The 15,923-nt window shown below is 38.1% G+C and overlaps 1 protein-coding gene across 3 annotated transcripts in view; it reads left to right on the forward strand.

Annotated features, from left to right (window-relative positions):
- The first annotated feature begins 353 nt into the window (after positions 1-353).
- CEP57 (centrosomal protein 57) overlaps positions 354-15,923 on the forward strand; it is a 38,966-nt gene continuing 23,396 nt past the window's right edge. Inside the window, exons 1-2 of one of the 3 annotated variants that reach the window (XM_033119895.1) lie at positions 354-605; positions 13,742-13,898. In XM_033119895.1, coding sequence (XP_032975786.1) covers positions 561-605; positions 13,742-13,898 — 202 coding nt within the window. In that variant the 5' untranslated portion in view covers positions 354-560. Of the gene's footprint in view, positions 638-13,741; positions 13,899-15,923 lie in introns of all 3 variants that reach the window. The other 2 variants (XM_033119896.1, XM_033119894.1) reach the window with 2 other exon arrangements.

Genomic DNA, 15,923 nt, shown 5'->3' on the forward strand with positions numbered 1-15,923 from the left:
GGAGAGGCGTCCCCGAGTCAAGCTCACGCTCTCTTTGGCGTTTGGTCCCAGGGAACTGATCCAGGGAGTGTTTGAATTTCGCATTCGCTTTAATTCTACGTCAACCATTCGATTCAATTACCCCTAGAGACCAAAACAACCCCTCGCCCACGTTTCCGCCCGCAGAACACCCGCCCCTCCGTAGAGTGTCCTCTAAGCTGTCTAGTAGCCCCCAGCGTTACCAGCCTCCGCGATCGCGGCTACGCGCTACCTTGTGACGTCACCGAGGGACAAGACGGATTCGCTCCTACTACCGGAAGACGTCCGCTTTCTTGATTGGCTATTCAGAACGTCCATTAGGACGTGTCGCCCTGTCCGTGTACGCTCTGAGCGGGGCGGGAGGCAGGGCGTCCCTGCGTGGGAGTGTGGCGGGGGTTTCTAGACCTTGCACCAGCATCGCAGCCCCTTCCATCAGGGGCTCGGCTAAGGGTCGCCCCTGGTGGGCGGCTGTCGAATCTGGAAGAAGAGCACGAGAACCCAGACCGCCCGGGGCTGCGGAGGTGTGCTGGGCAAGAAGGAAGATGGCGGCAGCGTCGGTGTCTGCGACTTCAGGTTCTCAGTTCTTGGTAAGAAGCGGTTGACATTCGAATAGGCCCAGGTGGGTCCTGGCGCCTCTCTGCGTTTTCTCACCCTTCAGAGCGCTCTCAGCGCAGCGTCTCATCCCATCCTGGGAAACGGCGGGGGGCGCCTAGAGCGCCCCGTGCTGCCCTGGCGTCCACTGCTCCTCTGTGGAGGTTGCAGCCTTCTGTTGAAACAGGCCTGGCCCATCTTTCACTCACATATCCCTTGCACCTTTCGGCCTAGCAGCCCCTGTTACCGAACATTGCCAGGACCCGCTGGGATGACTGTACCCACACCCTGAGTAGCGAAAACATTGCTCCTTTGGTCACGTGGGTGTAACGGCCCTTCTTGGAATCTCGCCGAGACCAGGTTGGAGCGCTGGTCGGCTTCGTTGGCAGCTGTTGAATAGTTTGCAGTCTCCAGTGCATATTAGTCCTGCTTAAGCTGATTATTGTGCCTCCTCCCACCCTGCCATTAACGTTGTTCTGTGCTTACTCTACCCAGAGCGCTTGCTTCCCACCTCCCACCTTAGTTAGGACTGCAACATGTAAATACCCTTTTAGGGAAGCAGGGGGCAGCAGATCTTAATTGGTTTTGCCTCCAAAAAGGGTCACTAACCAGGTAAGTCACTAATATTTGTCGAATTGGAATGTCGAACACTTAGCGTTTTGGTTACCGCAGCACTGGGAATACTGTAGATTGGCAGTAAATGTGAGGAAGCCCGACTTTGGAGCCCTTATCTCTTGATTAGTAAATGTTAAGTGCCTGGCATGCTTTTAAGGCTCCAAGATTACACAGATGAATAGGATGGAGTCCCTGCTTGAAAGGGCAACGCATTGACGGGAAACTACACGCAATTATATTTTTACACAGTACAGGTTGATAAATGCTACCATACTGGAATAACCTAGGCGAGAGTGATTAGCAGTGCTTGGGTATGCTAGGGACGGTTTCCTAGAAGGGAAGATGGAGCTAGCTGGATGGTGAAGGAATTGTAAATGCTTGTTACAAGAACAGAAAAGGAAAGAACACCGCAGGCATATGGCGTATGTGCCAAGACAGTAGGTAAACTTGAAAAAATTTGGGAGGAGTAGAGGTAGTATGGGAGTGGGGTTGTATTAGATGAATTGTAAAAGTAGGTAAAAGATGGGAGAAAAGGATAGTGAAAGAAGAAGCAGGAGGCTATCAGGGTAAGTTATATCATAGAAGCTAATGGGGCAGTTTAGGGAACATTAAGAGAGAGCAGAGTCACCTTGATAAAGATACACTTTTCTTCAGTTTCAGTTTTTGGTGGCTATTATGAGGATTTGTGATAATAGGCTAGAAATAACCTTCAGGGTTTCAGCAGAAAGGGGGTAACACGTTTGCAGAGAAGTCAGGAAAGGTTGAGAAAGTATGAAGCACATGGAGTTCAATCAGGAAATAGACTGGTAAAAGTAGATAAAAGAGGAACCATTAGACTGTTAGGAGCAAGTGTCATAAGTAGATGAGATTATATAAGTCTTGATTAATTCAACTTAATTGGGAGAAGAGGGCTTTTCACTGCCCTCAAAATGTAGCACTGGGAGACTGATCAAGGAATTCTCTTATACAGGCATACGTCAGAGATATTGCTGGTTTGGTTCCAGACCATGGCAATGAAGCAAGTAGTAACCTTTTTGCTGGGGGAGGGTCTTGCTTTCAGTTTGCGAAAAATAACGCAGCATCGATGAAGTGCAATAAAGTGAAGCACAAGAAAATGAGGTATGCCTGTAAATGTTGAATTGTACTGCACTCTGCTGAGACTATCGAGCTGAGCAGTGGTACTGAGATGTGGTCAGTCCTTACGCAGTCTTTAAGGTAACCTGGTCAGAAATCCTACAATGGGTGTAATAGGAAAGCATACATATTTTTATATATTAAACTCAGCTTTAAGTGGATTCTAAATGTCAAGAATACATTAAGATTATCTAGGACCCTTTACAAATGAAAGCATAACTAACCTTCTTAATTAACTTGACCTGCTACATCAAAATATCTAATTTGTAAGTCACTATGTCTCAAAACAAAAATGACTAAATTTAGTTTATCAGTGTATAAGAAATAGCCCTGCTTAGACACTGTCTTGTGAGAAACAAGGCTGGCATTTCCAACAGAATTTACAAAGCACTTTGGCTTAATAAACAGATGACCATAAAATATAACACAAAGAGCTTTTAAAACTACAACATGAACTCAGAAGGGTATTCATATTCAGATTTTAAGGTTGTGAACATTAACATTTCATACTTACTCAACTTTAATAAGTCCAGCATGGAGCTAGCTATAGTAAATAGAGATACTTTTACCAGGCAAGGATTTTTTAACAGGTAGATTCAAAGTAACAGACTTCAGAGAGCAGCTACCATATAAACGTCAATTATGAACAACATGGAAATAGGCGATACATTTGAATTGTGCTTTTAAGTAGTCTTTCACTGCAAGAGTAGCAACAGTGGGTAACAGTGACATTTGTTGAGTGATCGGTATGTAGCAACTGATTAGTGGAGAGTAGCAGGAAAACAAAGATTGGGCATAAAGATATTAAACAGAAGTACAGGCAGCATAGTCTAGCAAACAGAAGAATGTCTTTTCTGTCAGTCCTTTTTTATTTTCCTAGTAACCATGATCAACACCTGGGACTCTTTGGACTTAATAAGCTAATCTTCTAATTGGTCTCCCTGGCTTTTTAGCCAAGCCCTTTAATCAACCTGTTCTTTATTTCTCTTTAAAATGTTTTATGAATATTTCATAGAGTTTATAACATTAAACCATTGAACATATAAAAATTTATTTTTAATAATACAATGACTTACTTTCATGCCCCTGTTTGCACCTTGCTTTCACACACACCACCATACATTTTGAGATTATAATAATGCATAATATTAATACTTATTAGTACTACCTGGCAGTCATTTTAAATACTTATCATATATTGACTCATTTAATCCTCAATAATTTTATGAGGTTGGCATTAGCATTTCCATATTTGAATGAGCAAAATGAGGCACAGAAAGGTTAAGTCAAAGCTGCTTTTTTTTTTTTTTTTTTTTAAGATTTTTTATTGGGGAAAGGGAACAGGACTTTTTTGGGGAACAGTGTACTTCCAGGACTTTTTTTTCCCCCAAGTCAAGTTGTTGTCCTTTCAATCTTAGTTGTGGAGGGTGCCGTTCAGCTTCAAGTTGTTGTCCTTTCAGTCTTAGTTGTGGAGGGCGCAGTTCAGCTCCAGGTCCAGTTGCCAGTTGCTAGTTTCAGGGGGCACAGCCCACCATCCCTTCTGGGACTCGAGGGATCGAACCGGCAACCTTGTGGTTGAGAGGATGTGCTCCAACCAACTGATCCATCCGGGTGTTCAGCGACAGCTCAGCTCAAGGTGCCGTGTTCAATCTTAGTTGCAGGGGGTGCTGCCCACCATCCCTTGCGGGACTCGAGGAATTGAACTGACAACCTTGTGGTTGAGAGCCTACTGGCCCATGTGGGAATCGAACCGGCAGCCTTCGGAGTTAGGAACATGGAGCTCCAACTGCCTGAGCCATCGGGTCGGCCCCAAAGTTACTTTTATATTTCTGTTACCCATGAATGAATGTCCAGCCTATAGAAAAGTTTTATAAGAGTTTATTTGAGCCAAAATTTTGAGGACATGTCTGGAAGCAAAATCTCAATGGATTGAGATCGTGCTCCAGAGAATGGCAGTTTTGCAGCTTATCCCGTACACTAGAATCAAAGGAGATGTAAGGACGGTTACATGAAATCCATTGGTTGTAGATTAAGGAGGTGGGAGGCAGCAAAGCAGGGAAATCTCTAGGATTGAATAAAAAACAAAATAGAGAAATATACTTTTACATTGGTAGATACAGGATAAAAATTAACATTTACAGTACATAGAGATGGTTTGCTGGGAACAAGGTAATGCGGGGTTCTGTGGTCTTATGATCTGGTCGTCTTGTGCTGTGGTGCCTCTTCCTGTGCCTTGAGGGGTCGAGGAAAAAAATTACTCTGACATTTCAAAGGTGTATTATCCTAGATGCATAAGAACAGTGGACAGAATTCACTTAAGATAATGATTGACCTTTGCTAAGGAAGCTGTAGTCCTGCGATGTGATTGTCGGCCAAAGCCTGCCCTGTTAGGAGTTTATGATTAGACCATCCTGTGTGGTTACTTTTGGTCACTGAGCTTGTCAGGCCTGCCATGTGGCCACCAGTAGCTTGTCAGGTTTGTTATGTAGTCCCTCTTTGTTCACACTGTACAGTATGGCATCTTGATGGGCTTTGGGTTTTTAGGATTTGTTGTTCATTAGTTTGTTTGCCAGCTATTTTAAACAGTCTTGTTGTGATCATCCCTGTAAGTTGCATACTTGCAAAAATTTTTCTAGAGCAGCAGTTCTCAAAGAGTGTTTTGAAGACCTTTGGGGTTCCCTGAGTCCTTCTCAGGACGGTCTGTAATGTCCTTCCTTAACCCAACCACTTTGTGAGAGACCAGATTTTCTTCACATACATCAACAAAAACAGTATGTCTAACAGTGAATGCAGAAGCAAATATAAGAATCCAACACCCTTTTAAGTCAAGAATTAAAGAGATTTGCAGGAATGTAAAATAATGCCATTCTTTTCACTCAGTGTTTTTTGGATGACAGTTATTTTTCACTCAAATATTAACATCTTGGGTTTATTATTTTTAAATTAGTAAATATCTTTAAATTTTCTTAGTTTAATTTTTAATATGATAAATATCAATAGATATAACCACATAAGCAAAAGCTCTTTGGGGTCTTCAGTAATTTTTAAGAGTGTAAAGGAGTCACAAGTACAAGAAGGTGGAAAGGGACAGGTCTGGGGCAGTGATTTTTCAAACTGCCTGTTGGGCTGTTACTTACAGTTCAGTAGTGAGTGTGGAATATGTTTAGTGACTCAGGACACATAATTTTTTAAAAAAAGAGGAGAGACAGAGAAAAAAATAGCAAATTCAGCAAACATACCTGTACATGAAATTTCTGAGTCATAGAATATGTGTATCTTTGGCTTTATTTGGTAATGGATAAATTGTTTTCCAAAGCAATTGTACCAATGTACATTCCCACCAAGAGTCCACTTTAATCTGTATCCTCTCTAACAAGTAGTAGCGTCTCACTTTTAAATTTTTGCTAAGAGGTGAGTGTGAAATGATACCCTGTTCTTGTTCTCATTTGTGCTCCCATGATCATTGGTGAAGATGCACCTTTCCACACCCCACAACTTTACTAGTCTTTTGTGTTTTTCCTTCTGTGAAATGCCTGTTCTTGTCTTTTGCCTGTTTGCAATTGGTTTTCTTACTGATTTATAGTCATTCTTTATATATTCTGGATGTTAATCCTTGTCTGTTAAGAGTATTCGAAATACGCTTTGGCTTGTCTTTTTATAATACCTTTAAATTAATAGGAATTATTAATTTTAATGGAATAAATTTTAGTCTTTTCTCTTTGTGATATAATTGCTTTTTGGTTAAGAAATTATTACTTACAGCCAAGGTTTTGATGGTATTCTATGGTATTCTATATTTTTATCTACCAATTTTAAAGTTGGGGCTTTTTAATTCCTTAGTTTGCTTGAAATTAATTTGTGTGCTGCAAGATAGGGATCCAGTTTACTGTTTTTATTTAAGATCCACAATTTTTCTAGCAGTACTGTTTGAAAACTCATCCTTTCCCTAATGGTTTGCAATTTTAGCTATCTGTTAATTTCCGTATGTGATGGATCTGTTACTAGGCTCTGCGTTCCATTGTTGCATTTGTGTGTCTCTCCTGGTCTTAATGATTCTCCTTTTTATTTGTCTGGGAGGGTAACTCTTCCTTGTTCCTCAACAGAAATGTTAGCTATTCTTGGTCCTTTGTTGTTCTTCAGTAGAAATTCTAGAATTTGCTATTGGAATTTCTATTGAAAGTTAGGAATAACTGATGTCTTTAGGATATTGAGCCTTCTACCTGGACATATTATGTCATTCCAGTTTTTTGGAACTGGAACATTTTTCAGTAAAGTTTTATAATTTTGGGTCTTGGACATCGTTTATTAAATTTATTTGTAGTTTTTTAAATATGTTTTCATAAGTTGCATTTTCTAACTGGTATATAGGATTATTAATTCTTTCCTATTAATTTTACTTAGCAACTTTTGTAAACTCTTATAGTTGAGGAGTCTTTGGTGTTTTCTACTTAACGATTATAATCTGTGAAGTTTGGATTCTTCCTTTTCAATCTTGACATCTCATTTCTTTCCATTGTCTCAATGTGCAGTCTAGGAAATGCAGCACAACATTGACTAGAAGTTGTCTTGTAAATATCTTTGCCTTGTTCCTGAATTTAAAAGGAATGTGCACCATTAAATATGTTGCCATGGTTTGTTGTAAATTTTATTATAAGAAAATAGTTCTTTAATAATGGCTAAATAATGTTTTTTTTCTTTTTTATATTTGTTGATCATATGGATTTTCACTTTAATAGGATGGATTGCATTTAAAAGATGTTTTCAGGTTCATCTAGTCTTCCATACCTGGAATAAACCCCATTTCATATTTTCAGTATAGTTGGATATGGTTTATATAATTCTATTTAAACTTTTATGTACTTGATTTTTTCTAGCCATGTTGCACACTCCATTTGAAAAGGCAAATAACGCACATCTTTAAACATACTTTATACTTAACACAGTGTTATACACAGAGATGTTAAATATTTTAATTAAATATTTGAATTATAAGTGTTCCTAAGTATAATATTTGCCCTAACAACCAAAGCTACCGGGAAGAAGGTGGTCAGATTAAACATTCAGCCTTTAATCCTAAAAGTTTTTCCTAGAATCATATCATTTTAGTTGGAAAAATATTTATTGAATGCTTGGGGTCATGGAAGTAGTATTTGATTAAGAGTTGGACTTGGGTTTCTTAGTAGCTATGAGACTTTAAGCAAACGGATTAAGTTTTCTTAGCCTCTGTTTTTCACCTACAAAATGGGGACAATGTTTGCTATGCTTACTTCACAGGGTTCTTGTGATAATTAAAGGAGAATGTGAATGTGCTTAGAAAACAATGTGCTAACAAATCTAAGATACCATATGCAGTGTTCTGAAAGTAAATCCAAGTATGTCTTCCTGAACTATAAAGTGGAGGTGCTTTCTTACCTGTCAGGATTTGTTGTGAGGATCAACCCAGATAATGGAAGTGTAAATTGTTAAGTCCAATGCAAATTTGAGGTTTATGGATTGTTTTTATTTAGTATGTATATGGGTGGAGCAAGCATAAACATTTTGCTTGGAAGCTCCTTTACCTGCCCAAAGATTCCAGGTGCTTATGATTAGATGGCATGATATGGCATCATTGAGGACAAGAATTCACTTGACATTTTCCATCATCCTAAATGACTACCATCTTTAGAAAGGCCCGTTTGCGAGGTTGGCTCTTGGTTGGCACCTGTGGACTTAACAGTAAACAATTTCCTACAGTTATATATAAGATTTAAGCCTAAATGGGAACAGTAACTTATTGTGCGCGTACACCTTGTGTACAATGTAGATTACATACACATGCTTTCTTTTTGGGAGTCAGGAATGTGACTAGCCCCCGGTGAAAACCTTGGCCACTAAGTCTAATGAGCTTTCGGGGTAGATGACACTTCACACAAGTTGTCATTAGTTGCTGGAGGAAGAATTAAGCATATCCTGAATGAGTGCACCAGGAGAGGAATTTTGACAGCCTGCACCTTCTCTTACTTACTTACCCCATGCTTCTTTTCCTTTTGCTGATTTCGCTTTGTGTCCTTTCGCTATAATTAATTACAGCCACGAATATAACTATATGCTGAGTCCTGTCAGTCCTTCTAGCAAATCAGTGAACCTGGGGCTGGTTTGGGGGACCCCTAATACTCATGGTGACAGTAGTTGGAACCTTCTCATAATTCAAGTTCCCAGATACTAGCCAAGAACCAACCTTGCAAGCAGACATTTCTAAAGATAGTGGTTTCAAGTCTGCTGTTAGCTCTTTAAATACACCACCTTCCTATGACGTTCGTGTTGTTTGTTGTTGGATGTAGAAGAAACCAAAAGCTTTTATTGTCTTTCAGTGAATTACAGTAACTGTATTAAATAGGATACTTCAGTTTTATAAACAATGGACAGTTTTTCTGTTTTGTCAGGGAATTATATAACTAATTTATTTAAGAGATTTAAGCATATTTATCACATTTAAGTGTCTTTATTAGAACTCTATTAGATGACTATGTTGGAAAAATAGTCATCCCCAATAATCAGTTCTCCTACACCAACTGGGTGTCCCACGATTCAGTTCACTTCTGACACTAACTACCTGCAGATAGCGCGGACCCCATAGGTTAAGGGGTGCCGCAAGACTGACTGACCTCACTTCAGCTGTAAGTCCCAGGTGTTCTCAAGGTACCTACGCTTCTGCCCAGCCAACTGTAAATTAAGGAGTTCCATGACTCTCCCTCTTCACATTTAATAATTTGCTAGAGTGACTCTCAGAACTCAGGGAAGCACTATGCTTATGTTACAGCTTTTTAATTAAAAAAAACCACAATTCAAGGACAGATAAATGGCAGAAACACATAGGGCACGATGTAGGTAAAGGGCACAACACATAGGGGCTTCCACGACCAATCTAGATGCTCCCAGATTCTCATTGTGCAAGAGTTTTTATGGAGGTTTCATTATGTAGGTGTGCTTGGTTAAATCGTTGGCCATTGGTGACGACTCAATCTCTAGCCCCTCTCCCTTCTTACTGAGGTCAGAGTGTGGTGCTGAAATTACTCTTCAATCACCTGGTTGGTTTTTATGCTCCCAGCTCTCATCTTAAAACTAAGGGGCCCCGTTATGAGCATAATAAAGACATTCTCCTATCACTTAAGAAACTCCAAGAATTTTTGAATCTCTGCCGTGAACCAGGGACAGAAACTAAATATGTTTTTTTATTCCAGAGGGCATACAATTAATAACTATATCAGATAGAGATAAATGTTTTTTAAAAAGAGTGAGGAGGTGGAGTGACCCTACTTTAGATAGGGTAACCAGGGAAAGCCTCCCTGACAGACTTTTGAATAAATTACTGAATAGCATGAGGAAGGGAGCTTTGCAGGGAGAGTAAACATAGCAAATGGAAATGGAGAGTGTGCTGTGCATTTTCGAATTCCAAAAGTTAGTGTGGCTGGGAAGTCGTGGTTGTGGGGGTGGGGGAGAGACGTGGGGAATGAGGTCAGGGTTAGCCTGGGTCAGATTATTTGGGCCTTATAAGCCATGGTAAGAGTTTTGGATTTTATTCTGTGATGGAAAGCCGTTGGAAAGTTTCGATTAGGGGTATTAACTTGAATTAATTTACGTTTTTAAAAAATCATAACGATTACTATTTGGAGAACAGAAAGGGATGTGGACGAGTGGTTGGGGGCTCTTGTGGTAGTTCAGACAAAAGATCACCATGGTGTGAACCAGGGAATTAGTAGTGGGCTTGTTGAGACGTTCGAGAATTTCTTGCTGTATTCTGAAGACAGAAGACCCAACAAGGTTTCCTGAAAGATTGGAAGTGGGATGTATGGAGAAATGACTCCATCCAAGGGTTTTGGCCTGAGCAGCTGGGTAAATGGTGGTGCTAGTTACTGTGGTATGCTGGGAGAGGAGCAGGTTTGGGGAGTAGATTCAAGAATTCGTTTATAAACATGTTAAGTTTGAGGTGCCCACATTGGCATCCCAGTGGAGATAACGAGTGGGAAAGTCGATTTGAGTATAGAGTCCAAGAGGGAGAACTCTGGATTCTGTGTTTAAACTTGAAAGTTATCAGCAGAGGGTTCCCAAAGCCTTGAGAGTAGGTGAGGTCATCAAAAGAATCCATGTACAAGGTGAAAAAGAGAAGACGTGGAAAGACGAAGCTTTGGAGAATCCAGCATTTAGAAGGAGGAAAAAGAGAGCCAAGGAGATTCTGAGAAAGGGGCCTGTGTGTGAGGAGGAAAACAAGAGTGTGGTGGTCCATCCACTAAAGAAAGTGTTGGGATGAAGTGATCTGCTGTATCACATGCTTCTGGGAGGTCACTGAATTCGGCAATGTGAAAGTTATTGGGGAGCTCGGGAGCTGTTTCTCTGAAGTGGTGATGACTCAAGTCTGATTGGAGAGGCGATGAAGAAGTGGCAGCAATTTTAATTATTTTGAGGGACTTTGTTATAAAAGTTGAGAAATGAGGAGGGACCTGGGAGGGGAAAGGTGGGGAGTCCTAAAGTTAAGAAAAGGTTTTTTTTGTTGTTTTTTGTTTTTTTGGTCGTTAATGGCAATGTGAAAGATCTGGAAGGGAGGGAGAAATAGATGGCATCAGATGGGAGAGGGGTTTTAGTAGGAACCAAAACTTTGGGTGGGTAAACGGAAACAGGTTCATTACGTATACAAAGCTCATTCCTTGTTTCAGGGTAGGGAAGGCAGAGTGTATAAGAACGGTGTAGGTAGGTTGTAGGTTCTCTTGAGAACTAGTTATTGTTCAGTTCATCCCAGAATGAAGGTGATTGCACAAGGGGAGAGGTTGTGGGGCGGGAGGGGTGATAAGAGGTAGGTGAGTCAGCTTTTCTGAGCTTCCGTTTCCTCTTTTGTAGAATAGGGAGAGTGTATTAGATTGTTTCTGTGGTTCTTCCCAACTCTTAAAAAAGTACTAGTTTTCTAATCCCTAAAGTTTATACCTTTTTCTCTGTTTTCTCTGGCTATTAAAAATTATTACTATTTTTTTTCTATTAGTCTTAGGTGTTTACCTAAACTTTACTATCTTAACCATTTTTAAGGGTTCAGTTCAGTGGTATTAAGTATATTCACATTGTTGTGAAAGAGATCTCCAGAACTTTTTCATCTTGCAAAACTGAAAACTATATCCATTAAAAAACTACCCTTTGCAATCTCTCCCCAGCCTCTGGTAACCAGGATTCTACTTTCTGTTTCTGTGAATTTGACTACTTGAAAGACTTCATGTAAGAGGAATCATAAAATATTTGTCTTTTTGTGATGTGTTTATTTCACTAAGCATAATGTCCTCAAGGTTCATCCATTATGTAGCATGTGATGGGATTTCCCTCCTTTTAAAGGCTGAATAATATTTTATGTGTATACCACGTTATTCTTGACTATTTTTAATCGATACATTTGTGTGTGTATATAATTAAGAGTTATCAGTTTTGCATTTCTGTTTTAATTTAATTTCACATTAGTTCTTATAAATAATTTATGCAACGCCATTTTATTTTCTATCTTTTGCTTTTGGTTGATTTAAATATTCTTCTATTCCTTGCTTCAAACTGCTGGAGGCAAATAAGGACAGGGACCCAACACATTCAGAGTAACGATGACTTTCATTGCTTAAATCCTGACATTTAAAATGAATTGCCTAACATAGAAAATGGAATATATTTAGAATTGCTTTTCTAAAAAAAAAAAAAAAAAAAAAAAACTCATTATAACGTGCATTTTTATATAAAAAGACTGAATGGTTTGTCTGCTGGCCCAACTCAGGTAGTATTTTGATGACATATATGTGGCAATTTTTTTTTGACAAATCTTGCACTGATAGTTTTGTAAGACTTGGGAGGCAATAAATTTAATAAAGATGATTTGTTTTCCGTAAATTACTTATGCACAGTTCTAATATCGGTGCAATGTTCAGTAATTCTAATAAAAATTTTGAAAATCATAAGTGAACATATTGTTTATGTTCATAAATATATTGATAAGCTATTTCCTAACCATTGTTTGTATGGTAGTTGTTACATGATAGGATTCTAGTAGGTTATATGACTTAAAGTTCTCTGTGAAGAACCATATTTAATGGTTGTAATGTGGTAACTCATGGTGCTTTGCAAGAGATTTGGCAGTATTATACAGAGGGTGCCAAAAAAATGTATACGCATTTTAAGATAACCTCCATATATATTAAGAATTGAAAACTCACCCCATATTCCATCCACCTACAAAGTTTGAAAAATGTCAATTATTAGTCCCTGTTGCACATGAACACCCATTTTACAGGATACCTAGCATTGAATCATTTGAGTACCACTTTGGAGACTTCCAAGCCCTTTGCCTTCTTCAGTTTTCATAGTCATAGTATATGTTTTGTATTTGCTTTCGTAAATCAACTGGAAAATTGCATGGTTTTGAACACAGAAATAGAGTCTTCGATTTTTAATAAGATTTAGATGTAATGTGGTTATTTTGTACTTTTCTGGACACAGATCATTCTGATGCTGTATAAATAGTTATAGTTCTCCAAAGGTAGGAGTTGAAAACCTAGTTTGCTGTGGCTACTTGAATAAGCAAAATGGATGCCTGAGAATGTTGAGCAGTTAGCAGTCATATCTTCTTCATCTTAGCTTCCAGTTGTTCCATTTCTTCCCCCGCTTAGGTCTGCCTACCAACAGGAAGCCGCCTACAGCAAACAACCCCCCGTTAGCATCCCGTGCTCTGAAAACTATCATGTAGAGCATAATCCCAAAGGGAACAGAATCCCATCAAGACAGTGTGTGGGTGTAAATAAAGATTGATATTTAGTTGTTTGATAAGCTTTAATGTTTTCTGTTTTCTTCCCTCCCCACTCCACCCCAATTAAGTGTAAATTTTTTGAGGCAAGGACTATGCCTTTTTTTCTTTCTGTGAGTACTACAGTTTTGAACATTTGATAAATATTCAGTAAGTATTTAGTTGATTACGGATAAATTAATTCAGTCATTTTGTAGCAGCTTCTGATACTGTAAAAAAGAACATTTTTCTGAACGTATATTTTATAGTATATATTTTTTAAATAAAATATTAAATTCATTGTGAGTACCATATTTAAGTATTTCTGTGCAGATTCAAAGTGTGTGAAGATTATTTCCTTTTTGTAGTGTCTGGCATATGGCTATACTTAGACAAATAAGAAACACTTTAAAAGTTTTATTTTTTAAAATAATGGTTGAATTCTTTTGTATATGGTCTCTCTTTTTTTTCTGTTGTCTCTGTCAGTGGAACATAAGAACAGTCCAATTCTCAGTCATGAACATATATACGAGTACATATATACATATTTATGTGCTGTTTGCATTTAAAATTTTGAAAGGTAATTTCTGTATTTTTATTTTTCAGAACAACTTAGCCGAACCGTCAAGGTCTAATGGAAGTATGGTTCGCCATTCCTCATCTCCATATGTAGTATATCCACCTGATAAGCCTTTCCTTAATAGTGATCTACGACGCTCCCCGAGTAAGCCTACAGTTGCCTATCCTGAAAGCAACAGCAGAGGTAATAAAGCCTAGCAAAATAGGTGTTTTTTTGCATGTGTTTACTCACTGCTTAAAATCTCTTAATTGTGTCTTCTATTTATTCTAAAATTAGAGGAGGAAAGTGTACTTCCCCCTTCCTGTTTTTAACCTCCTCTAAATATTATGCATTTTGGAGGGTCTGTCATCCACCGAATCATCAAGGCTAAAATAAAAATCCATTTTGTCATCAAGGACTGCTCTGTCACCTCAGTCATTAGTCAGGAACCATGATTTAGGGTTTTGCTTCTGAAGTATCCTCAAAAGTTATTGGTTCTGCTTGTCTCTTCCTTCTCATTGCCGTGGTTCAGGCTCTCGTCATCTATTGCATAGAGAATAATAATACACTCCTAACTAATCTCCCTACCCATGTTTCCCTCTCGTCCCCAGGTAGCAATAGTCCTACCATTTCTGGTACCCATCATCTTCCCACTTTAAAGTTTCAACACGTCTCCATGGTTTACATGATAAGTCTTAAATTTTTCATAAGCTGGGTTTTACTTGCCTTACCAAAAACACCATGCTCTGAAAAGATAAAAGAAGCTTATTTACTGTCTTGCACAATATTTTTTCATCTCCTTTCGCCTTCTCTCATATTCCTTAAAACCACTAGTGACACTCAAGTAGAATTTAGCTTTGTTGCTAACACTGGGTGAAACATTTGCTGGCTCTGCTCTGTGAATAAATCTGCCCTGTTTAATTTTTCTTATTCTTTAGTAATTTGCTTTTCTCTGAACTTTTAAAAAAGTTTCTTTACATAGATGTAAAGATCGAACTAGATGTAAGGTTGTAATGGAAGGATTAATATCTAATTCTTAGACCTGTGTTTCTGTTAGAACTTAGTTGCTTGTTATTTTGTGCTTTTTTTTTTTTTTTTAATATTACTAAAACTTAACTGATTTTTACTCCACTATGGGCTTAGTTATTTGTCTTTTGGTTTTTTTGACCTATGTTAAATTGTTTGAATGTTATGCAACTTCTGTTATTTTACAAAATTGACAAAATCGTTAACTACTGTATTCTCATGAGTAATACTTAATTGTTTTATTAATCATTACGTTAATTAGCATTTTCTTTGTCATCATCTTTGAGACACAATATGTTACAACTAAGTTTCTGGTTAGGAAATTGAATATCTAATATTGAAATTCTTAAGAGACACCAGACTTCTGGTGAAATTTATTTCAGAAACACTTTTGAGGCCCCATTTTGGGCTAGGATTTACATTAGTAACTCTACTTGGATATTATGATCTACGTAATATTTTACTAAACAGTCAGCCTACGGTTTATAAAACACTGTCATCCTATGATTAATCTTAAGATATTTGCAATGCATTTCCCAGTTGAAATAAAAGTATTCCTAAACTAATTTACAAACCCGTTTAATCCTATATGTGGCTAAAATATAACACTTCTTTTGTCTAAAGAATTGTTAGTAAATATAATTGTCAAAGAACTATTGATTAAACAGAACTAAAAAAGGAAAAACAAACTGAAGTGCAGTAGCATTCCAGTTAGAGCAAATATGTTTCATTTAATCTTCACAGAAAAAAATTGTGTAAGGTAGGTATATTCAAAATTTATAGATGAAGAAATATCTCAAAGGTGATTACTTTAACAAGTCTAATATCAAACCATTTTTCTCTTTCCACTTTTTCCTGGTTTGGTCAGTGAATCTTCAAATATTTATTGAATGAATGAATTCTTATTTTGAATATATACTCTTATGATAAACTTTTCTTTTTTACACACAGTAAATGCTTTTTTCTCACTAATGCTTTGGGTGAGGGGAGACTTGTTATTCTTTAGATTAGTTACAGTTTAATATATTTTCATTGATAAAATACCATTTCACGTTGCTGCTATTTCTCCAAAAATAAGACCTAACCGGAAAATAAGTCCTAGCATGATTTTTCAGGGTGACATCCCCTGAGCATAAACCCTAATGTGTCTTTTGGAGCAAACCTTAATGTATTAAGACCGAGTCTTATTTTTGGGAGACACGG

The sequence above is a fragment of the Rhinolophus ferrumequinum genome, chromosome 11, assembly GCF_004115265.2.
Source record: "Rhinolophus ferrumequinum isolate MPI-CBG mRhiFer1 chromosome 11, mRhiFer1_v1.p, whole genome shotgun sequence".
NCBI classification, from domain to species: Eukaryota; Metazoa; Chordata; class Mammalia; order Chiroptera; family Rhinolophidae; genus Rhinolophus; species Rhinolophus ferrumequinum.